A 25,343-nucleotide genomic window follows, 5' to 3' on the forward strand; every position below is an offset into this window, starting at 1 on the left:
TGGGCAGAGCCTCTTTTCAGTCAGCACGGCCTCTCCGGCGCGGTCATTCCGTTCGCACGTCGATAGGGAGAGGTTCTCGCAGTGTAGAGGCTCTTGGAAGAGGATGATGAACCCTGCGATGATTCGGAAGCCGGCCAGCATTATCCCCTACCTGTACAGCCCCGGCGGGGGGGCGCTGCTCACCACCAAGGACGGCCAGGCGGTGGCGTACACGGGGCCGCTGGAGGTGCAGAAGGACGGCTGGGAGCGGCAGCTGCAGGGCTACAACATGGGCGGCTCTCTGCCCTCCCCGCAGTCCGAGCTGGACGAGGACGAGGATTATATGGACGTACAGTCGGACTCCCGGGGCTCCACCTCCCCTCCGCTCACCCCCACCGGCTCCCCCGACCCCCTGCACACGGACACCCGCGCCCTGCTGCACACCTTCTTCAGGGAATGGGCCGGAGACGCGAAGCAGGAGGACGGCGACAGCCCGAGGGCGCTGCCCACCATGCGGAGACTGGGGGGCGACATCAACGAGAAGCACCGAATGGCCTTTCAGGGTGAGACCTCCTTCCTGCCGCCATCTTGTGCGTTAACGTAGAAATGTACTTCGGGGGCTTTGCATATGGCTGCTCTTTGTGCTCGAGATTTGCATGAGCTATAGCTTCTGGCGCCCCTCTCTCTTGCATTTGGTATATTCTAAGCCGTTGTGCTGCGTGGCTGGTGGTCTAATCCAACATAGCAATAAGGGGTACAGATGGTATTTTATTGTGTGTATGGTGGGGGGGTCTCCCCCTCTATTTTCTGTATTTGGTATGCTCTTCATAATTGAGCTGGATGGCTGGTGGTCTAGTACAACAGAACAATAAGGGGTACAGATGGTATTTTATAGTGTGTGTATGGTGGGGGGTCTCCCCCTCTATTTTCTGTATTTGGTATGCTCTTCATAATTGAGCTGCATGGCTGGTGGTCTAATCCAACAGAACAATAAGGGGTACAGATGGTATTTTATGGGGGGGTTCTCCCTCTCTTTTCTGTATTTGGTATGCTCTTCAAAATTGAGCTGCATGGTTGAATCCAACATCAAAAAGAGGGGGTGAAGATATCTTAGTGGTACTAGCCCCCTTTTTTTGCGTTTGGTATGCTCTTTATAGTTGGTCTACATGGCTGGTGGTCCAATCTAAAGGGGTGGATAGTGTGCTGCATGGCTGATGGTCTATTACAAATTATTAGTGTATATTTTACAGTGGTGAATGCTCCCTCCTTTATGTGAACTTGGTATATTCTTCATAGTTGATCTGCATGGCTGTTGGTCTAATCTAATATGGCAAAAGGGGGTGTATAGTGTGTGAATAGTTTATAGCAGTGAAATCCCTCTTTTTTTGTATTTGGTATGTTCTTTATCAGTGTGGTAGATGACTAGCGGTCTAATCCAAAGGAGCAAAATGGGGGTGACACAGGTATAAATAAGTATGGATGTATCTCTGCCTCCTGGATTCGGAGCCCTCATGACAGACTGCTGCTTTGCATAGAGCTGCTTCTTGTATAAATAAATGGCCGGGGCCTTGGCTGCAGTGTCTACGTGGTGCTCCGCACACAGGAGGGCTCCGCCTAGCTCTGTTTGCTCTTCTACCTGACTGGAAGTGCTTGGTTGCAGAGCAAGTTTGACGACGTGAGTGGTGTAAATAAAGGGTTAAACCAATGTCTGTGCGTTGTCTTCATTTTGAATTGCCCCAGCTTTATTGTACCAGTCAAAATTTGAGTTCCTGTAGCTTTATTTTAATTTTTTTTCTTTAACCTTGAATTAGCCTAACTTTATTTGTGGTCATGTGTTTATTGCAGTGTGGACTTTGAATTCACATACTTTTTTTTGTTTTTTGAATCGCACTAGCTTTATTTGGTTCATGGCTGCAGAACGTGAATTATTGAACCCTTTTTATTGCATTTGAATTGCAGCAGCTTTATTGACATTTGACGGTTTGAGAGTTGCTTCACAGCGTCATAATGTTAGGCACCACTAGGTGGCGCGCAGTCTTTGCCACCCCCCCTCCTGGTGTAACCTTTGGTTGTCTGGCACCGGCACTGGTGATACAGTAACATTAGGAGGCTTATCGCGGCAGGAATGTGGCCCGATAAGCTCTTGGTTCCTGACAGACTAGAAAATTCCAGTAAATGATCTGACTTGGTACCGGACACGCCGCCCTTTAACCCCTTCTTCCCACCCCGCTCCCTGGCGGTGACCAGCAGTAACCTTGCCTGTTTTTCAAGCTGCATCCTGTTAGAGTTCTTGTATAATTTATGAGAGTCCCTGCTGAATAATGCATTATTCCAGTCACCCCCTCCACATTCCTATTGATTTTGTGGTATTTTTCCAGAGCAGCCGTTAAAGCCGCGCTCGGCTGACATCCTGTTTGGCCAACAGATGGCGGAGGCTTCAACCGTAGCTGAACAAAGTCCCATACGTTACCCCTAACAATGCGCTATCTGTTTGCTCACGGCCTCCATATACCACGGGTGGAACCATAATTCACTATTTTACTTTCCTCAAGGGGTTAAATGAGAGCAGCGAGTAAGGGTCAGCTTTTCTACCTCCCAAAAAGCACCATATTGCAGTGTTCAAGTGAGAGCCATGTTTTCCGGAATATGGCTGACCTGCAATACCAGACAGAGCCCGTGGATAAGGGTGGCGCTGTTTTATTTAGTATTTGTTTCTATAGTCATGTAACTCCTTTAAAGGGGTATTCCCATCTTCGCTAGGATATGCCCCCATTGTCTGATAGGTGCTGGGACCCGCACCTACAACGAGAACGAAGCAGGGGGGCGCTGTGGCTGGGGGACCCCGGATTACCACAAAGTGCTGCTCCCATAGAAGTGAATTGGAGTGCACTGCGCATGCGCAGCCTACGCTCCCATTCATTTCTATGGGGCAGACGGCGATGGCCGAGCCAGCGCTCGACTATTTTCGACGGCCCCATAGAGATGAATGGAGGGCGCATGCGCAGTGCGCCCTCCGTTCATTTCCTGCCTCTGTTCTCATTGTAGGTGCAGGTCCCACCGCTATGAGACAATGGGGGAATATCCAAGCGATATGCCCCCATTGTCTGATATGGGCAAACCCCTTTAAGGATTACATAGGTGCCAAGGAAATGCCCAAAAATGACTGAGCAAATCCCAGGACCTAAGACTCTTGTTTTTGAAGGTATTCATTTATACAAGATCCACAGTTCCCAGAATGCTCCTTTCCCTTGTATGGGAGCTACAGGAACAGCATGCTGGGGGATGTAGTGTCACAATGGCTGGAGATGGCGAAGATTGCTGACCCCTGGTTTAGGGGGTTATGGAGTGCGTCCATGTTCACCGCTGGTCACCATTTTGCCCGCTTTACATATACAATTAATCAACAGAAAAAAGTTGTGAAGCCAGAATTGGTTCCAGGAAATAAGACCTTCAAGTCCAACGGCCTGCACAAGCCAGCAAGGGATTTCAGCTCTGAAGCCTGCAGAATTGTGAAGGCAGCTAGACTTGGAGCTGAAATCCCTTGCTGGCTCAGTGTATGTAGGAAGATAATTTCTAGTCCTTGATATAGAAATTTGAACCTCTGTAATACAATGCTGAAGGTGTCTCCGCTCATGGTGGGGTCTGCAGTCACTGAGGACTGTCTTCTAGTGGTGACCATTACACTTGGCACAATGGCTTTGTGGAGGTTTAGCAAGTCCTGCATGAGTTCTATGGTTTGGTAGAATCCATGACTACGCGAGGCATATAGCTGTCCTGACCAGTTCTTACAGGCGTGGCTCAGTATTCATTGAGCGTTTCTTTCTTTACCCTCCACAGGCATGTTGCAGAAGTTATCTATACAACGTCCAGAAGATATCCAGAAGCTCTCCGAGGTCCCCTCTATGGTCTTCAGCGATGGGGTTACCAATTGGGGCCGTATTGTCACCGTGATAAGCTTTGGTGCGTTTGTGGCTAAACATTTGAAAAGCATCCACATGGAGAACTGCGTTGGAATCCTAGCGGACAGCTTCACAGACTATCTTATGACCCAGAAGAAAGAATGGATCGTAGAGCACAATGGCTGGGTGAGTGTTCGCTCGGTCACCGAATGCTAGGAAAATATCTGGACCATGTTCAAGGAGAGACATTATTAAAGTGGGGTCTTAAACACTCTGTGTACTGATTGATGTTACAGGGCCAGAATCTGAGGCTGCACTACTGAGATTGACATAGCTTCCTCTTAGGGTGGATCCAATTCACTAGACGTACATCCTAACCGGCTTTACTTAGATGCAAGGTCTCCAGGGCAATGCTGCATCTGACAGAAGATGAATGTGGTTGGAATCTCAGTAGTGCAGCCTCAAGCATAAGGCCTGTGAATACAGTCGATCCTATCTAAGCATAGAAGTAAGGTTTTGGAAATCAGTCTTCACGTTTCTGTACGTTGGAGTCCACGGTGTCCGTTGTATGTTTGAGATGCCACCTTTTGGTCACGGAGAACCTTCCTTGTGGAGCTTTGACATAAAGGAGTTAGTCAGTCCCTTCACTCCAAGTCTTGCTTTATGATTCAAGTCTTGATCCTGAGGCTCAAATGAGTCCAAAGACCTTCATTGATCATTAGATAAGATTAGACACATTGACGTGGAGACACCTTTTTGAAGTATGGGATCTAAAGGTGGATGTTTCCTTTGCAAACCAGTGCGGTCCTAAATATGTGGTGGTGAAGCACTGCTCCTTCCTTTGGTCTTCTATAGGCCACAGAATTGGATGACCACTCTTCTTGGTAGCCTTTGCTCCACCAGTGTTGCTGCGTATCTTATGAGCTTTCCTTTATTTTCCAGGATGGCTGTGTCGAATTCTTTCACGTCGAGGACTATGAGAGTGGACTAAAAACAGTCTTGATGGCCTTCGCTGGTGTGGCTGGTCTTGGAGCAAGCCTGGCGTACATGATCCGGTGAAATTCTCTTAAGTTTGTTTTTATAAACTTTCTTAGTAACTGGTGATCGAAAAACCATTTACTTTGACCTGCATTGGTCTAGTCAAGTGGTCAGGACTGAGAAACGTCCCTCCCAACACGGCCCTTCTAGACCATGTGCTGAGAGGGTCACTAAGCGGAGCTGCTTGGGCTTGCGGCTGTACTGAGGAAGAAAAGGTTTTTTGTTTTAGTTTATTTTTTTTGTCTTTAACAGACTGTACATTGTGAAATCTTTATTTTTTTTTCTCCCTATAAATAAATAAATATATTTTCACAAAATGTGTGAAAATTGTATACCAGTACTCAGTGCTCGCTGTTTAAAAAAAAAACAAAAAAAAACCCATTCAGAAACTTTAAAATTGGGAATTGGGTTGTAAATACTTTAAAAGAAAATTTAAAAAATTTGTAAATGTTGTACAAATGTATACTCGAGCCGTGTACAAAAAATTTTGTACAAATTTTTTTGTAAAAAAAAAAGCACAGAAATAAAACCATCTTTATCGGCCACTGTTGGCCAAAATGGAGGAGCCCCCAAGGCTCTTGTGTTGAGAAATGCACTTTTTGTCTGAATGTCAGACTTGTAAAAAAAAATAAAAAAAGGTCAAAATCTCCAAAAAAATAGTTTATTTTTATAAGATCTTTTTAGTTTCTTTTCTTTACTTAAGGGATTCCCCTATAGGGTGACTATTTTTGAATCCTCCCCGTTTACCAGTTTGTAAGCGGTTTGCTTTCCATTCTTAGTTTCAGCCTCGGTGATCGAGGTGAAATCTACTGTACGGCCGTACCGATCATGGGGCGTGTCGGAAGGAAGCCCCGATGCAGGTGAGAGGCAGCCAACCACCTCCCTCTCGGTTGGCCTTTACTACTTTCAATCCTCTCCTATTAAAAAAAAAAAGAGAGAAAAACAAAAAAAATATATAAAAAGTGTAAATGACATTTTGGGTTATATTAACCCTTGGTGTTTTTGGTAAGTTCATCCACGCAGAATGCACATGTTTGTTGATTTTATGTTCAGCCTATTTGCCGTTGCACATGGTGCTACCATTTGTTTACATGAAAGAATAAAGAAAATTATTTTCAGTATGTCAGTATTTAATTTGCCTCATTGGAGTGAATGGGTTCCTGGACTTTAGTGAAGGTGGGGGGGTTAGCCCCAAAGTTTGCAGCCCAATAAACCTTGTACGTAGCCCTAACATTAAAGCCAGTGTCAGGTAAGATTCTAGTGTCCTCGGTGGGGAGCAGCACGTGAACAGTCCTTGAAGTTGACTTATCGGAAGCAGAAAAATGGGCAAGCGTAAGGATCCGAGCAATGATGAATGCATGTGCCCTGAACGGTGGATCTTCTGGGGTAGACAGTGGTTAGGACCGACCAAAACTGCTCTAAGGAAGAACAACCGGTGTGGCATGGAGGCTAGTCTCTCTGGTCAGATCTCGAGGTCAAAGGAGGCCTCCTATTTTAGCATTTGCGAGTCCATTATTTAAGACTGCAGAAGAAGCCAATTTACAAGGGAGGACAGTCACTAAATAACGAGCAGGTGGGCGTGAGCAGCGGCATGTAGCGCTGCTTGCACGGTCCTGACTTGGCATAGGATTAGTACTCTTTGTGCTTACTGTTTTCACAAGCTGCCAGAATCGGGAAATACTGTCTACAAAACAGGGAACGGAACGGCTGAGCTGTTGACACTGTCAATATGTTTTTGGAAGCTGGATTTAAAGGTATCTCCATAACATGAAAAATCTGATCTCTGAACAGCAACCCCAGAGACTTGTATGGAAGAGTGTAGTGGGCATGCTCTGTGTGCTTTGCAAGGAGACTAAGAGATGAGGCTCAGGTCGTCCTCAATCATTCAATGGTGGTGTGTTGTAGAAAAGAGTCCAAAAAGTTTACTTGTAGGAAAAGACAGACTTTAGAGATGTACTTATGAGAGCACATAGTGGGCATGCTCTGTGTGCTGTGAAAGTAGAGGGAGAAACCTCAACTATTACGCTGATGTGTCCTAGGAATCAACACTAAACATCAGCCCTAAAAGTGTGCTTACTATAGGAAAAGCAAGACTTCAGAGAATACTGTGTGTGTAGTGGGCATGCTCTGTGCAAGGAGAAGGACCTAAGCCTCACCCTTTCGGTGGTGGTGTGTTCTAGAAAAGAGATTTTGACAACAGCAGCTCTAAAAGCTTACTATAGGAAAAGCCAGACTTCAGAGTGATTTGTATAAGAGTGTAGTGGGCATGCTCTGTGCAAGGAGAAGGACCTGAGACTTTCTTTGACAATGGAGCAATGCTGTGCTTTCTCACTGCTGATTATGCAGTGTAGATGATGTGATCCCTAGCAAAATCTTCTACCTGAACGCCATCTGATGGGGGAGAGATAACATGAAAGCTTATGAACCTTGTCTGTCCGTGGGTAGCTGTTCCATCCGACCTGAGAATATAATAGAAAACTGCAGCACTCCACTATCCTAGTGATTTTTCTCCTTTATTTCACCGACACAGCGACGTTTCGACCTGTTTGGTCTTTATCAAGCTCAACCATACACAACGTTTGTGGATATATATAGTCTCCAAATTCCAACCATTGGTTCAACTTAACTCCACCTATTTTAATTAGTACCCCCCCCCCCTTCTGATTAAAAATCTTCTTGTTATCCACATCTCTATATCTAGGCATAACATTTAAATTCTTTCAGGCTGTGGGATCCGTCCATAGAGGATACACCGTGCTTTTTGCCTGTCTGGCGTCTTAATTTTCCTATTGCGCATGCACCGTGACGTCGTCACCATTGGAGTCTGCCTTTTTCGTTATCCTATGTGATCGTTCCCTTGTTCCGCCCACTCTGGTCATGTGGATCACATGACTCGACCACATGACCAGAGATGTCATTGCATAGCGTTTCTTCTCTTGCAATGACTTGACCACCTGACCAGAGGAGACTTCATCGCAAGAGAAGAACCGCTATGCGATGACGTCTCCTCTGGTCATGTGATCCACGTGACCAGAGTGGGCGGAACAAGGGAACGATCACTTAGGATAACGAAAAAGGCAGACTCCAATGGTGACGACGTCACGGTGCATGCGCAATAGGAAAATGAAGACGCCAGACATAAAGGCAAAAAGCACGGTGTATCCTCTATGGACGGATCCCACAGCCTGAAAGTGGTAAGAAACGTTATGTCTAGATAGAGATGTGGATAACAAGAGAAGATTTTTTTAATCAGAGGGGGGTGGTACTAATTAAAATAGGTGGAGTTAAGTTGAACCAATTGTTGGACTTTGGACACTATGTCCACAAGTGTTTATGGTTGAACAGGTCGAAACGTTGCTGTCTCGGTGAAATTAAGGAGTCCAAGTCTTTAAGGAGTCCAAGAGGCCAGGATTCAACGCTGCGGGCACCGCCACGAAATGGAAGAACTGAAATAAAACAGTGAGTAGTGCTGTCTTATCCACAATTGATGAAGCTTATGTTCCATGCGCCCCCCCCCCCCCCCCCCCCCCATTTACACGCATGCTTGGTTCAGCTGAGTGTGCATGTAATCGCAGCAAGCAGAAGGGCATAAACTGGGCCGAAACATGGAAGGTTTGGTCAATCTCCTCTTCACTGTAGAGACGGCGTCACTGTGTCTCAGTAATGTCACCATTTGTTAAGGGAATAGCTAGGATTCCTAGTGTGTGGCCTGCACAATGGCGGCTGCTGTGGCGTGGGCGACAGGTGGGCTTTGATACTCCCATCCTCCATGGCGGAGTCTCGAGCAGCTTTTATCACATATCTTTTGAAGATTATATTTGCTTTTGTATCTCGTTTGACTCCACATCAAAGCTCCCTGTGCAGCTGGCGGCTTCTCGTGTTACATGGCCGCCCATTTCCTGCCGCCCCCCCCCCCCTCCCCGAACCTGCACGTTGTAAAGACTGCCGGCAGCCTTGAAGCGTGATATCACAGCAGTCACCCTCATCCATCTGCTGTCATACGTCATGCCATGCGCAGGCCTGCTCCAGGAAAGAGAAGATACTGAACAGGCCCCTTTTCTCTGCAGGCAGCAGACAATGAAGTCCTCCATGAAGATACTGCACAGCGGAACATCCGCCAATTGCCAAAATGCATACCCCGCCATATTGTGGATGATCCTACGACGTTAAAGCATGATCTCCAGGGTTTAATATGGATTAGTAACTTCTTTCAATCCTCATGTAATTCCAAAGCATTTAATTCTAACTTTCCATTGTTCCCCTATTACTCCTGCTAGAAGAGTATGAATGCACAACTAGACATCCAATCTGGTGGCCAGTGTAATGGGTGGTGACTGATTCTTACAGTTTGAGCAAGAATAATACAGGAATGGCTCGAAATTGTCATAAGAATATACGCTCCAGAATTATTACATGGAGGATGCAAGTAGTTACTAAAGCAGACATGTCAGGAGCCGACTCCCTTTAAAGAAGCACTCCCACAAAAACTTGTTAGAAAAGTATAACTGTAATGAAGGTAATCTTCTCAACAGTGACTATTTGTGAGTTTTAACCTCCCTTCTGTTCCTCAGTCACTGGCTGCAGTTATCATGTCGGTGACATCACTGCTCCTGGAAAGATGATCCACTGATCATTGCCGTCCAACATTTTTGAGGGTCCTGGAAACTTGAGTGTTAAAGGGGTATTCCTACATGAGACAATGTGGGCATATCGCTAGGATATGTCCCCATTGTCTGATCAGTGTGGGTCCCACCTCTGGGATGTGCATCTATATAGAGAACAAAACTGGGAAGTTGGTGGCTGGAGGACCCTGGGTTTCCCTGGGGCCTGTCACCACCAAGCGCTCCGCCCATAATAGCGAATAGGAGCGCACAACGCTTGCGTGGCCATCACTCCAACGCTCTATTTTCGGCATCCCCATAGAAATGAATGGAGGGCGGCTGCGCATGCACAGTGCGCCTTCCACAACTCTCGGGCTCCGTTCTTGATATAGGTGCAAGTCCGAGAGGTGGGACCCGCACCGATCTGACAATGGGGACATATCCTAGCGATATGCCCACATTGTCTTATGTAGGAGTACCCCTTTAACGTTCTAAAGTTTCCAGGACCCTCAAAAATGTTGGACGGCAATGATCAGTTGATCGTCTTTCCATGAGCAGTAGTGATGTCACTGATCTGATAACTGCAGCCAGTGACTGAGCAACAGAAGGGAGGTTATAACTCACAAATACAGTCACTGTTGAGAAGATTACCTTCATTACAGTTATACTTTTCTAAAAAGTTTTTGTGAGAGTGCTTCTTCAAAGAGGAGGGGGGGGGCATATCCCTAGGAGATGGGGAACCCCTTTAAATGTGGAAGGAAAACAGATTGATTGAAACAAAATGCTGAATTCTAGCCTAATTTCTATGGGCCTGTAAAAGGGTGTGTGGCTAGGTGCGTTAATAAAATGCGCCAGATTTATTTAGGCCCTGCCCCAGTTTTTTGGGGCAAAAATGGTGTAGCTTTGAGCTGGAGAAAGAAATGGCAAGCGTCGCACTGTAATAATTTGATGGTGCATCTCCCGATCTACGCTTGTGTGTCACCATAGTAACAGCCTCCTTCCTTTTGCTTTTAAAGCCTATTATAGGGACAGAGTTGTCAAAACTACACAACAGAAAACCTGGCCTTATTGCCAGTAGCAACCATGTCAACCAATCGGAGCTTAGCTTTTACGTCTTAAACTGCTGAGGTAAAATGTAAGCTGTTCTGTGATTGGTTGCTGGGGGCGATGAGAGCAGTTTAGGCCTGTATTGTGGGTTGAAATCACTTTTTCCACACCGTAATGGCTGTAATTCCCCCCACAGTGTAATATGTCTGACACACAAACATGTGAACCTGGCCTAGTGGTACAGTGTCGCCTCTCTGAGGACCACCCCAAAGTGGCCTTCTCAAAGAATGTGGCCAGCATACCTAATATATGGTGGAACTGAAAGTCTGTCTCAGGAAATGTGGTCTTTTGGAGAGGTTCCACTGTATCTGGATGTTGATATGGTGGTTTGGATCCACACAATGGTTGACACAAGGATTTTTGCTTTTCGGTGTGATTTTGGTGTATGTACATAGGCATGGCAATTATGGCTTGGTTTTGTAGCTTACACTTAGGCCTCGGCCACCTATTTGTGGCTTTTCCTAAGGATGGCTAATGGGTCATTCACATCTTAGCCACATCCACTTGGTTAACAAATTGGCACTAACAGTGGTTCATTTTGAGGCAATTACACAGTATCTGGCAGTATTTCCATGACAAATGAGGCCCAAAAAGGTGCCTTGAACGGGGATGATGGAGGTTGGTACGTTAAACCAGTCCCGGTGACCGGAAGTGTTATCTTGACCTGAGATCAGTACCTTCAACCTCTCATCACTTTAGGTTAATGTCAGCTATGCTTGACTATTTTGGTGGGACTGGCCAGCCATCAAACGTGTAGACGTCCACCTATGACAGATATTAGGAGGTGGAGGAAAGAACAGAGTATCTGGATTTCAACATGCCGATCCTTTCATTCCCATGGGAGAGAAGCTGCTGCCAGAGGCTGGTAGCTTTCTCCTCTCTCCCCTTTCAGAACAACATGTATATGCGGGGGCCGTTTGTCTGACGGCTGTCTAAAGCGTATGGCCAGTTTAAAATTGTGAGGGGGGTCCCTGAATAGTGGGTTTCCTACCACTGTGTGGGCAACTTGTTGATGCCCTTAATGTGCCTCTTAAAGGGGTTGTCTCCGGACAGGCATACATATGTCTTTTTAATATGCCATTAATGTCCAGTAAGTCTCCCACTCTCCATGGCATGTTCTCCCATCATTTTTGTTATGTGGGTTCGAAGTAGAGTGCAGAAGCTCCTTAGAAAAGCAAGAAATTTTTTTGTATTCCCGTTGCCTCTAGTAATATGGTTAAGAACAGGGTACTGTAGCTAGCATTAATAAAGAGATTTCATATGTGACAACGCCAGTGTAAATCCGCCACTGTGACTAATTTATATACCTGCTATAAGATTACCATGGATTCTTGGCACATTGTCACACAAGCTGTGGCTTTCGCTGCCCACACACAATGTAGGTTCAAACCACTGTACAGTATTACGAGGTGTATATACGGTAAAACCTGCAGTTTCAGTGCTATTACCAGCTTTGGAAGATATTTTTGTAAGGGGAAAACCCTGTAATGTTTCCCACTATTGACTCTGTGCCTTCTCCTACACACTTACAATTTTAAATGTCTTATGACTGGATGGTTCATTGCCTAAGTTTCACATATAACGTCATTCCACCCACACCAAATTGACACCATGAGTTTTTACCGTTTCCAACCAAGAAGGAAGTAGGCAGTGTGAAAACTGGTAACTCAAGAATTATCAGTTTGGTCTCCTTTCTCAAATTACAAGCCTGCTTGAGTCCAACGTAAAGCCATCTGGGCTCTCCATCCATCTCTTATTTCTTTGTCAGTACTAGTGTCTTCTCAATGGCATGACCTGTCTGCTTTCAGTTGGTGGCATCACCAGAAATAGGTCGTCAGTCTGTCTCATCTCTCAAATTCCAAGCCTGCTTGATTCTATCAGAGAGACATCTGGGCTTTCCATACATCTCCTCTTATTTTTTTGTCAGTACTAGTGTCTTCACACTGGCATGACCTGTCTGCTTTCAGTTGGCATCACCAGTAATGGATCGTCAGTCTGGTCTCTTGGTCTCATCTGTCAATTTACAAGCCTACTTGATTCCATCAGAGTGCCATCTGGGCTCTACATCTCTTGTTACTTGTCAGTCAGTATAAGTGTACTGGCATGCTTTGTAGGCTTCCTGTTGGTGGCTTCACCAATAAAGGAGCATCAATCGGCTCGTTTCTGTTAAATTACAAGCCTTGATTCCATTAAAACACCCTCTGGGCTCTCCATTCAGACTTTCTTCAGTCTGACAGTACGAGTATCTTCACACTGTCGTGGTAAAGGAGCGTTGGTCTGGTCTCTCGGTCTCCTCTCTGAAATTAAAAGCCTTCTTGATTTCATCAGAATGTTCTCTAGGCTCTCCTTATGTTCCTGTCTTTTAGCTTGAGTCAGGGGCAGACTGGGAACTTAAAGTGGCCCTAGAAAGAAACCTAAAAGTGGCCCCATTTTGTAGGCGGGTTCAAATTAGCAGAAGGCAGGGACATAAAGTTGCCGAGAGCATCAATACCATAGTGCAGAACAAAACAGAACTGTAAACCACAGTAGACATTGCCACACAGATCACTTTATGAAACGGTATCATCCTCCTAAGGACGGCAATACAGTTGAGTTCAGTAGAGTACCTGCTGTGCATAGGTGCCTGATGCTCCTAGATTAATGCCGAGAGCATCAGATCTTTATGTACCTGGATAAAAACTATGAAGAGGGCTTGGGCAGCCTGTAATGTTTATGGCCAGTCTACCCCTGGTGTTAGTGTTCTCACTTTGGCATGCTCTGTCTGATTTGCATTTAGATCTTGGCTTGTTTTGGACTAAACAAATAACGAGTAATACAGATCAGCGGCTCACCCTATAGACTGAATGGAGAGGGTGCTCACCTCTCGGTCCACCCAGACCGCACGGTAAGTAAAAAGTGATAATAGAAAAAAGTGAGGGGCACTCCGTATAAGGGAACAGGAAACGGTAGTAAGAGGTACAAATTTAATATAGCATCAGATCATCATACATAAAAACATTGTATCAGTACAATAAAATATATAAATGAAGGCAGGGTCCTGAAAAAACCTGTTGGTAATAATAGTTCAGGGGTTCATGAGACACTGTCCACTATAGAATCAGTCTCAGCAGGTCAGAGTGACCTGAATGATGTTCCCAAGGTGTATGGTTCCAGTGTATCAAATGGAGGTAGGGATACCAAACACTGTCCAGTTTCAGGCCTCCAAGATAGAAGAATCGACACTTGTGTCAAGTCCTGAAAAGAGTCACTCTTCGGATATAGTAGCAAAATAGCAACTGAGATCTCTTACCATACGCTTCCACTCAGCTCACTATGGAGAATCAAGGTAGCAGCCGATCACAGCTGACCCGGCGTCCCACGTGGTATAGAGTCTAAACGTGACGTCTCACGTGACTCATCAGCTGGAATTGTTGTAGCGTATTTCCGTAGAGCTTGACAAACACCACCTCAATGCGAGACTGGCTATGCAGATCACCCCGACCGACGTAATCACTTTCCGGTCACTTGTAGTACTTGGGGGGGGGGGGGGTAAAGCTCACTGTCCCAACTTGCCCAAACGCGTTTCAGGGTATACACCCCTTCCTCACTGAGGAGTCACTTGTAGTACTTGGGGGGGGGGGGGGGGGAAGCTCACTGTCCCAACTTGCCCAAACGCGTTTCAGGGTATACACCCCTTCCTCACTGAGGAGTCACTTGTAGTACTTGGGGGGGGGGGGGGGGGAAAGCTCACTGTCCCAACTTGCCCAAACGCGTTTCAGGGTATACACCCCTTCCTCACTGAGGAAGGGGTGTATACCCTGAAACGCGTTTGGGCAAGTTGGGACAGTGAGCTTTTTCCCCCAAGTACTACAAGTGACCGGAAAGTGATTACGTCGGTCGGGGTGATCTGCATAGCCAGTCTCGCATTGAGGTGGTGTTTGTCAAGCTCTACGGAAATGCGCTACAACAATTCCAGCTGATGAGTCACGTGAGACGTCACGTTTAGACTCTACCACGTGGGACGCCGCGTCGGCTGTGATCGGCTGCTACCTCGATTCTCCATAGCGAGCTGAGTGGAAGCATATGGTAAGAGATCTCAGTTGCTATTTTGCTACTATATCTGAAGAGTGACTCTTTTCAGGACTTGACACAAGTGTCGATTCTTCTATCTTGGAGGCCTGAAACTGGACAGTGTTTGGTATCCCTACCTCCATTTGATACACTGGAACCATACACCTTGGGAACATCATTCAGGTCACTCTGACCTGCTGAGACTGATTCTATAGTGGACAGTGTCTCATGAACCCCTGAACTATTACCAACAGGTTTTTTCAGGACCCTGCCTTCATTTATATATTTTATTGTACTGATACAATGTTTTTATGTATGATGATCTGATGCTATATTAAATTTGTACCTCTTACTACAGTTTCCTGTTCCCTTATACGGAGTGCCCCTCACTTTTTTCTATTATCATTGTTTTGGACTAAATTGTGCCTTTTGTTGACATCCCCAGCTTACAAAAGAAAACTCTGTAGTTTCCTATCCATAGGTTCAGGCACCAGGTGTGGGAGCAGGGTGCATGCTTCAGATGGCCTGGCATCAGGGTCGGTGGTACCCTCATCAGTATTGAGAAGTGATGTCCTCACTGCAGAGGCCTCACAACCCTTAAAGGGTCAAGACATGTACAGTGTTAGAGTCAAACAGAGCCGAGAGAATTTGGATATCATGGAGGAGTGAGGTCCAGGCAGGTAAGTACCTGGATATATCCTATTACCATGCCTGACCAGTATGGAACAAAAAACAATTCCTGTGTATTTAAGGGCGAAGCCTATTTAAATGTGGTCTGATTCCCATGTATCACAACAATCCACTAGTGGAAAACCCATGGTTTTCTCCTGTGGGCTTGAAAAATACATTGGATTCATAGCTAAGTAAATCTTACTTTTGCTTATAAGGTGGAATTTCCACACAGTATCTGAAAAAAAAAAATAGATGAACACATGGTTGTTTCCTCATGACCACCCATGGGTGCAGCTGTATCTAATAGGTGCCAACCCACGGCAAAGGTTGGTGATCAAAGGAATCTTGGTCAATTAACCCTTCTGATCAATCTTTGCATCAACAGGGAGTGCACACACTGTGCCTCCTATATCCATCCCCAGTTATGGCAATTTCAGGGGCCAGGCGTTTAGATGGTCAGCTATGGCCTAAAAAAATATCATTTTTAAGTGTTGAATTTTTTTGTATGCAACATTTTTTTTAAAAATATAAATACAATACAATTTTTTAAATAAGTCATATGATTCACTTTAGTAGGAGCAGTGCTGCCGTAGCAAGCTCCGTATACCACGGTACCTACTGAACAGCTGATCTGCAAGGGTGCAGGATGTTGGGCCTCCACTAATCAGGCATTGATGGGCTATCCTGAGGATAGGCTATCAGTATTAAAACACTCAACAGCCAGAACTTTTGGAGTAAATCTACATAAACCCTACCCTTTTCACAATGGTGTGGAGGATTTTCCCACCAAAATCAAGAGTTTGGCCTGTGTGCTTGTCCGGCATGGGTCTAGTTAATTCCCTAGAGAAAGATTGTCATTAAAAGTTTACAACCCAAAAAATTGAACTTTGTATTGACCGACTTTCTGTACATTTGACTTCTGAATGCAGACCCACGTGAGTTTCTCTAGCCTACACACCACTTGCCCCGTCATCTAGCAGGCCTTAACCCTTCTCTCCTTCTATAATCACATTCTTGTGTACTGAAATATCCCCGGTATCTGGGTTACCTGGTGCCGTGGCATGTACAGTGCATTAACACAGGAATGAGGTGTAGCTGTATACCACTCCTTAGTTATATGATGTGGTGTTTGTCAGCTCTGTACACAAGTCACATGTCATGTCACATAAACCACTTTGAGGGTCATTTTTGAAGCTAAGAGTAGTTATTGTCAAATTGAGGTGCGGCGGTGAGTGCACATTTTTATATGTAATACAAATATGTGGACACGTGACAATCGCACCTAGATGAGCCTTTTTGAAAATCCGATGTCATTACCCAAGGTGTTAATATCGAGTTGGGCTTTAGGGTTAGACAAAATGGCTTTTGCAAGGTCATGCACTAATGTTGCCTGTCATTTGGTCAGAGATGGGGTAGGGTCAAACCTCTATGCAGCCATGTGAGTCACCAAACTCAACAAAAAAACATCTTTATAAACATTTTTGTATGTCCACAGGGGCATGCTAGAACCAAAATTGCTGCCAAAATGTTGGTCCAAACCCTGAAAAACAACCCCAGACCATTACTCGTAATCCACAACACTTTTTACAGTAGGCACTATATTCCAGTAGGTAGCCTTCTTTGGGCATCCACCAAACTAAAATATGTCCATTAGACAGCCAGATGGTGAAACCTGATTTAATAGATGTGGTTGACCTGTGGGTATGGCTGAAACATCTGACCGCAATATGGCCACATACGTTTGGCCAAAAAGGGTATGTTAATATATTTAATGACAGTTATGGATTCTGTACCACACTCTCCTCAGAGACAGCAACACTTAGCATCATTGGTTAGGTGAAGGGTTCAGAGTTTGCTTTTGCATGAGGGAAACAAATCTCCAAGCTCAACCCTAATACACAACGATGATAGTTCTATGTCTAATCTTTTAAGGTTTATTCTGGGTGAAAACGTGAGGTGTTTAGACCTTCAGTACCAATGCTCCCACCTTTAGTAATACTTTACATTAATAGATCTATGTGTAGTCTAAGTGTAAAAGTGGTCATACACCTTCAATAGCTGTTGGCCAAACAGCCATCTTTCCAGATGCTCCCGTACATACACGCTCCGTTCAGCCTAGTGTGTATGGGTTTTCAGTGGAACAAGCGGAGAAAGTTAGTCTGGTGGTGCCTTATCTCCTGGCAGAAGAAAAGGATTGGTCACTGAGATTCAACACGCCCGCTCCTTCTTTGTCCCTGACATCAACTATTGAGGGAGAATCGAAATCTCATTATACACATAAGATAATTGGTGGCCCCACTGAAAACACGTTTTTGGCTGACAATGTTCTAATAGGTATGAAGGCCTGAAGGATTGGTCCAGCACTAAATTCATTATGAACAAAAATGTTAATTTCCAATTATCACAAATAGGTTAAATAACATCTGATAGCAGATAAACTTGACAGACTTTTTAGGGATCAGTTGATTGCATTTGTAGAGGTGTCGTCATTTAGGTCCTTCTGTTCTAAAAGCTTACTTGCATGTAGACAATGATTTTTGTAGCCCAGTTCCCAATGTGATTTCTGGAATGCGTTGGCAATCTTATTATTGACCTAAGGTCTCGCCGGTTAAAAGCAACACCGCTGGGGGCTTTTGAAGTGATGATACTGGGAGCTAAACACCATGCTCCATAGATGTCCATAGGGACTGTCACTTCTGTCCCACCATTAAAGAGTGTGTAGGAAAGAGAGAACCCATATATGGATGGTAGAGCAGTTGGTGGCATACTTCTAAATTCAGTCATGTAGGCGTAAATTTGAGATGAACCTAGCCACCCCATTGATATATTTACATTTGTGTTTTGGTGCTCTTCACCCCCAGTTCTGTAACTTGATGCTTCTTCAGGGTAAGGTTCATTCTGAAATCATATTCCTTGGCGTGAATCTAACTGTCCCACGAGTGTAGGATTTCAATAATGAGGCGTCGCAATAGTTAAGTCCATGAAATTAATCTTGTTTGGCCATGTCCGAGGCTTTGTTCTCATGTTGACATTTCTGTAGCAATTCAATTTTGGTGGGAAATTTCGCATGTTTTCCCAAGGTCATTCGAAAAGATGAATGTCAGGGCTTGGTTTCACAAGTCTTGCTGCTGTCAAAATATTACAGGTTGAGATACCATCAGAAGAAAGAAATCATTTCCCATATAGTCTCTAAACTCCTTATTTTTCCCTCTCTACATGTCTTCTCTCCTCCATATTTGCTAAATTGCAGCAGAATTTGGTATGGTTTAAGTCTTATTTACTCATTGCACATACCATTGAGACCTTCAGTTAGACCCAGGCTCTGGTAACAGTAGGTGCCAAAGGTTACTTTCACATCTTCCCAATTTAGGCTATGACTAGGAGCCATATTCCATAACTTCTGGCTTGATTGGTGGAGACCAGTGCTCCTCATGGGTGAAGCTTCTCTTAAGAGTTCTTTTCATGGGTGGAATCTTCTTAACCTGTTCTTCTATTGGCTGGAGGTTCCCTGCAACAGACAGGTTTTGACGAGACGTCATGTCGCTGAGGCAGGAAATTCTATGACATACATGACATTATTTGGAGCAGAAGGGGGCATCACACCAGAAATTACTGAAGTCACACATTTTTATCACGGACATTTGCCAACCTTTTGTTCTAGTGGGGTTATTTGTTCTAGTGGGGTTACTTTTATAAATTCTGATTGCTTTAAGATGCTGTTTAGTAGGGAGATTTTCTGTATATTTAGACTAAAAGACACTGGTCCTGAATGGGTTAAATGAGGTATTAGGCTAGATTCACACTAGCGTTAAAGAGTACCTTTTATCAGTTTTGATAGGCTAATTATGGTATTACCTTGTAGGACGGCCTCGCTAATGCCATGAATGTGTATATATATTTTTCAAACACCCCCCTTTCCCCCCGTTTGTCCGCTGTGGCCCCCCAATGATTTGGTGCGCTGTATTATAAGCCTTAAACTCGCAACGGGGAGGAGACGCAGTCTTCTGCGGGCGTCTCCTCCCTTGCTGTGAGCGGGATCCAATCAGAGCGGACCGCTCACAGCCAGCGAGAAGGAGACCCCCACAGCATTGCGGGTTTAATGCTCATTATAATACAGCGCGCCAAATCATGGGGGGGGGCCACAGCGGATGCACGGGGGGTTGAAAGAAAAAAAACCACCCATGGCATCAGTGGGGGCCGCCCTACAAGGTAATACCATAATTAACCTATGTCAAAACTGATGAAAGGTCCTCTTTAAAGCCATCTGGCAGTCTATCCGGCAGAGGAACAGCCTGATGGAGTTCATCGTAGCTGGCATAACCAGAAACGACCAGAGGACTGCCGGGCCAGGGATCCGGCCTGTTTCTAACAAAAGCAGGAGCTATGCCGGATACGATGGTCTCCAGCAGGCTGTTTCTCTGCTAGAACAGCCTGCCAGATGACTTTAACACTACTGTAAAACTAGCCTTAGAAACCGGGAACTGAATATCATGGAAAATATATTTTTATATTGATAGTAAGAGAGAAGATTTTTCATCACTAGTAGTCAAATCAAATTTTTTTTTTCAAATGCCAGATACTATTTTAGATATGTTTAAAAAAAAAATATATTTTATGTAGTTCCGTCTCAACAAGAAAAGAACGTAGAGGAGGAGGAATTAAACAAAGTGGTATAAATGGAGGTAGGTGAACCTATGTAATGATTCCTGATGAAGGGGGGTGGCCCAAAGCACGTTGAAGGTTTTAGGTTTTAGATTACAATAAATTTGCTGCGCTGCTGTCTTCGGTGTTATGAGACCGATGGCATAAAACGAGGGGAGTTTGAGAAGAAACTATCCTCTTATATGCATAATATAAATTTGGCTGGCACACATACACAATCTGTGCTCGATACCTTCTGCTCTCCTACAAGGGTGTGCACTTTGGTGGGGTTTTTTTGATGAGGAGAATCCAGTGAAGGATTGCAGTGGAGAAACGGACTTGAGAAGTGATTGTGTGCCGTAAGAAGCTAGTGAGTGGCGTTCATGCGCCACTCAGAGAGTACGTTTTTAATGTAGCGCATACGGATACTTCCTGCAAGAATTTAGCTAGAACCAGTGGCGCTTCGTAATATTACATTTTCTTTTCTTGTATCACAATCCGTTTGTACAGCCAGCATTTACCTAATGTATACGGCCAGCTGAAGCCATGTGGAGGCTTGTGAGTTAAAGTTCCTGGCAATGCTCTCTCTGACGCCCACACACAGGTCAATGCTGCCTTTGTGAAGTCGTCTTGTGCTCAGCAGTGCAGGCATTTCCTTGTGTACTCATTCCTGCCGAGTAGATTATCACCCTAGAAACTTGTAAATTTTGTGCACATTTGCATAGTGTCGCCTTGCTGCATGGGAGCTCGTCCAAGGCTCCTTAGTAACCCTTTTTTGTGCTTTGGAATATATACTGCTTTACATGATAAATTCTGACAGATTGTAACAATTATAATGCCAGCAGGGGTGCACCACCAATGAGGCCAGGTAGGGGCAAGAGGGGCAGCCGAAGGCTGGTCTGAAAAAAGGGGTTAGGAAATTGGTATTGGGGAGGGGCGCTGTTTCAGTTTTTCGCCTCAAGCAGCAGAAAGGCTAGGTGAACCCCTGAATGCCAGGCTGCCCGTTTTACAGCCCAACAATGGATTGGCTTGCTTAAAGGTGATGTTCAAGATTGGATGCTTCATGCATAGGGTATTCAATGGTGTGGGGCCCTTGTACCTGCGACGTAAATTCACCAGGTACGCCCCGTTGAGGACATTGAGGTCTAGTAACTCTGCGAATTTTAACATTCCGTAAGTTTACAAGATCAGACATGGAGGTAGATCCTTTTCGGCTCAAGGGGCCAGATTTTGGAACCACCTACCTCTGGCCCTGAAAATGATTCCCAGTCTTGTCTCATTCAGACGTGCACTGAAAACACTTATTTGGTTTATATAATTTTGGGGGTTTTCTTAAATCTTAGTCTATAAATTCACGGTTGGTAATGTTTTTTTATTTTAAAGATACTTTTTCCCCACGTTTATTAAATTGTTTTCGTCACATTCTCTATATCTCGTCTGAACCCTTTGAACCTTGAGATCCCCTACCTTCCTCCCCTTTTTCTTGACTCTCCATTTGATAAGTGCTAGGAAATTGGTCTCTGGAATAGGTGCCTTATTCTCTAGGCCTTTGTGGCCCATGGCAAAGTGTCATGCCTTCTTTTTTTCCTCCCTGTTGAATTAGTCAGCTAAGCGCATCGAGGCCCGAAGGGTAAGACTGTGTGTACACAAGACTATACTTCATCATCATCATCAAAGGGCATAGTTTCTTTAAAGAGCCTGATGGAGCTATCTAAATGACTTAGGGGTCAACAGACAGTATAGCGTCCCATGCATGAACATTATGTGGGCTCCTTACTCTCTACTAGCTCATCATAGAGAAATTCTCACTTTTAATCAGTATTTAAATGAGCTGTAAAGTACACAGAGGGTGGGCCTGAGCCACTCTGTGCACCCTTGCTCCTCCTGCTTCCTTATGTGGGCCCATCCTCTTCTTGATGGACACAGCCAATTTCCTGCAAAGCCAAGAAGTAAATTTTTGAGCACCAAAAGATTTGATTGTGGAGTGCCAGTGGTAGGGTGGCTCTCCCGATGTAATATATAGAGGAAACTACGGCACTCAGATAAATTTGAGATTTCAAATGCTTTATTTTCAAATCCAAATAATTTAATAGATTAGGCAGGCCAACGTTTCGGTCCAGATCTGGACCTTGATCACGTCCTGATTTGCCTAAGAAGAAGCATGGAGTTGTTGGATGTCGGCGTTCCTACCAAGGGACTGCTCATGTCTGAGTTAAGTACGGGTGACCCTGTGTGATATTAGGGAAATGGAAGTGGCAAGAGCCAAGGCAAATAGGCCCCATCTCACCTGTAGGTTGCCACGTACCTGCTGAACACCAGTTAAGGCATGGGAACAACAACGTTTCACTTAAAAAAATGGAACAGCTCTATTTAATAGGTAATAGTGGGCAGATGTGTTTCCCAACAGGGTGTCCTACTAAGGACCAACTATATGGTAAGGGCTTAAGAGGTTCTTATTAATTGCCTTCCTTTTATTTTAGTAGGACAGGGCCTACAACATGTACACAGTAGGGTAACATGGATGTTCATAGACATTATAGGGAGTTTTGAGGCCCTGACCATTTGGCCAGGTGTAATATCCTGGTCCGGTGCCAACCTGCCTTTATTATACGGCGTATACTGTAAAATAAATTCTCTGTTTTCAAGTTAGTCGTGAAATTCAGTTGAGATTTTATCATTTGGAAAAAATGTTTTCCAGGAAATTGCAATGTGATATAAAATACGTTTTTGCCGCTCGTGTTACTATGGGGACATTCAAAATAACAGGGTTTATATGCGTCTATACGATAGCTTGATTTTTTTTTTAATCCAATTTGACTTTTAACTTAAAAAAGAAAAAGAAAAAATTCACATTAAAAATTTTAAAGAGAAATTGGTAGAAACTTTAAAGTTGCAATTGACTCTTGATGATTTTTGTAAGGAGTCGTGGGGTTTTGGAACCTGCCTATATTCACAAAATCAAAACATCTATTTTGACTGGCATTTTCATCAGTTGCAGATTACTTTGCATCTTGGGTGGATTTCGTCTTTAAGCCTTCCTAATTTAAAGCCGTTTCACCAAAGTATGCAAACGCAACCCACAATGTGGTTAAACAGGAACATTAGAAATGATGTTGTACATGATCTTGCCAACCCCTGTAAAAACTTTTTTGTGTGGCAATTTTTATTTATTTAAAGACATAAGATCCAATTTTGCTACGCCACTTGAAGTATTAGATGTTTCATAGCTTTTCTGCTAGCATTATGGTGTCCATTGTCCATGGGTCGCCCGAATATTTAACTCTCCTTTACAAGACGTCTATCATTTTTGTCCATGTTGTAATACACGCAAAACCCTTCATTCAAACATTGCAAGCTTCTTTTCCAAACTTTTAAACAACGAACTGTACACATCATTCAAAAGCTGACATATTTCAGACACACAATGTCTCCTTAGTTGTAGCTTGGAATGTTTTAATGGAAGATACACTCACTAGACAATTTTTTTGGGGGATTATTCCTGGTCTCATCAAGCCTGTTGTCTACAGTAAAACATTGTCAGGAGCTACTTTAATCAACTTCTAGGTGCCCATACATACCATGATATATGGGATACCATCCTATATGGAAGTGTGTTGAGCAAAAAAAGAATGGGGCATGTTGATGATCAGTGCCCAATCAATGTTTTTAATGGAGATAAGCTGCCACTAGAGGTGTCTGGCAATTGCTTTCTCTCCGTTTAGAACACATGCCTAAATCGAGCAAGCATATGTATGAGGGAGTTGGGAATTATAGTTGTCTAGCTTTGGCCAAAAGCTATTGAAAGTGTGTAGGCACCTTTACATTGCATAGCCATCAAGAGCAACACAAGACCACTATACCTAATTACCTTTTTAGTATGTAGGACACTACTTTCTGCCTGCCCAATGGGTCAAGGGTTGTTGACTCTGTTCTACTCATTATTCATTGTAAAGGCTGAATTATTGATCATCACCACCTTTACATGAAGATGGTATGTCTTGGATTTGACTCCAAGCCAAGCTGCCATCTTCCGGAGATTTTTTATTAATTTTTTTACATTGTTTTCTTCAGGTCAGAAGACGTAAGAGAAATTATGGGTTAAATGGTGTAAAAAAGGATGTATAATTTATTCCAGGTGTTTGAAATGACTTTTTAGATAGGCCTTTCCACCAACTTTGAGTTAACAATAGACTTGTCGAACAAGCTCACAAAAATGTATGGCAGAAATTGAGTAATGGGGGCAGTAGACAACTTTAAGTTGACAAATACTTTCCTGTGGATGGTATGAACCTACACATGGCTCCCCACTCTACAGGATCCACAATGTTATCAGTCAAGAGATGTAGTAGAAGCCTGAAACAAATGATTCATACTTATCTGCTCCATGCCAGTCCAGTGGTCTGCGCTGCCTCCACTCTTTCCATTTTCCGGTTCTGTCACTGTTTATATCGGGCTGGCTATGGGCACAGTCACATGCACTTCTCCAACCAATGACTGGCTACAGCAGTGACGTGCTGCTTGTGGCCACATCACCACGGAAGCAAGTCATTGGCTGGAGTGGTGGATATGACCATGTTAAAGCTAGCCAGATGTAAATCGTGCCGGGGATGAAAGATGGAGAAAGCAAAGGCAGCATGGGTTACTGGAGTGATATGGATCAGGTAAGTATGAATCTTCTGTTGCAGAAAAATCTTTTAAAGACTGGGGAAGCTAGGAGGACTATTGGAACTTTGATCGCAATGATAGCGGTTTTTCCATTAACCTGACAGTTTCTGAAAGGTTACAATTTTTGTAATTATATTTTATTCTGTTTGCTTTAAGATGTAACTGGAAAATTCTGAACCGATATCCACATCGGAAAGTCATTGGAATTTTTGGTACTTTTTGGCTTTGACTGCACGTTAGTGGTGCGGTACCAGACATGTGTTTTCTGTTTCAGAAAAAGGAACTTAAGACAACAATGAAAATTGAAAAAAATTTCTAAGCTCTTGAGAATCCGTTCCTTTTACACAGTGGAAATGACCCACCTTCATAATAAAATATTCTATAAACTTGCTGCGTGACTTATAATCTTACCCATTACATCATGGGAATTTTAGAACCATCTCAGCTCAACAAACCGGTGTATGAATTCCAAATATATCTGGTATAGAAATGTTTTAAACTCCATGCAAAACTGAAATCTCAGTTCTCTCTATTCTCACTATTCTCCTCAGTCTTCACCCCAAGGCTTCCTCTCTCACAATCTTCCCATTTCGTATATCTCAGATGCTTCAAGGAAGTGCATTTCTTTTTTTCTGGCCCATTTAAAGAGGACCTTTCATGGGTTCAGACATTATGAAATAAGTAGGGTGTT

The 25,343-nt window shown here is 44.1% G+C and overlaps 1 protein-coding gene across 1 annotated transcript; it reads left to right on the top strand.

Annotated features, from left to right (window-relative positions):
• Positions 1-36: 36 nt before the first annotated feature.
• MCL1 (MCL1 apoptosis regulator, BCL2 family member) lies at positions 37-6,037 on the top strand. Its single transcript, XM_044271613.1, has 3 exons — positions 37-542; positions 3,817-4,064; positions 4,821-6,037. The coding sequence occupies exons 1-3, from the start codon at positions 104-106 to the stop codon at positions 4,935-4,937; spliced, it is 804 nt and encodes a 267-aa protein (XP_044127548.1). The 5' UTR covers positions 37-103; the 3' UTR covers positions 4,938-6,037.
• Positions 6,038-25,343: the final 19,306 nt, after the last annotated feature.

The sequence above is a fragment of the Bufo gargarizans genome, chromosome 11 (assembly GCF_014858855.1).
Source record: "Bufo gargarizans isolate SCDJY-AF-19 chromosome 11, ASM1485885v1, whole genome shotgun sequence".
NCBI classification, from domain to species: Eukaryota; Metazoa; Chordata; class Amphibia; order Anura; family Bufonidae; genus Bufo; species Bufo gargarizans.

What these genes read in the sequence shown, in the direction of transcription:
- MCL1 (XM_044271613.1), top strand. Translation starts at nt 104, where the DNA reads ATGATGAACCCTGCGATGATTCGGAAGCCGGCCAGCATTATCCCCTAC. An exon ending in GCACCGAATGGCCTTTCAGG is followed by an intron (nt 543 to 3,816) that starts GTGAGACCTCCT and finishes TACCCTCCACAG; the next exon opens with GCATGTTGCAGAAGTTATCT. An exon ending in TCGTAGAGCACAATGGCTGG is followed by an intron (nt 4,065 to 4,820) that starts GTGAGTGTTCGC and finishes TTTATTTTCCAG; the next exon opens with GATGGCTGTGTCGAATTCTT.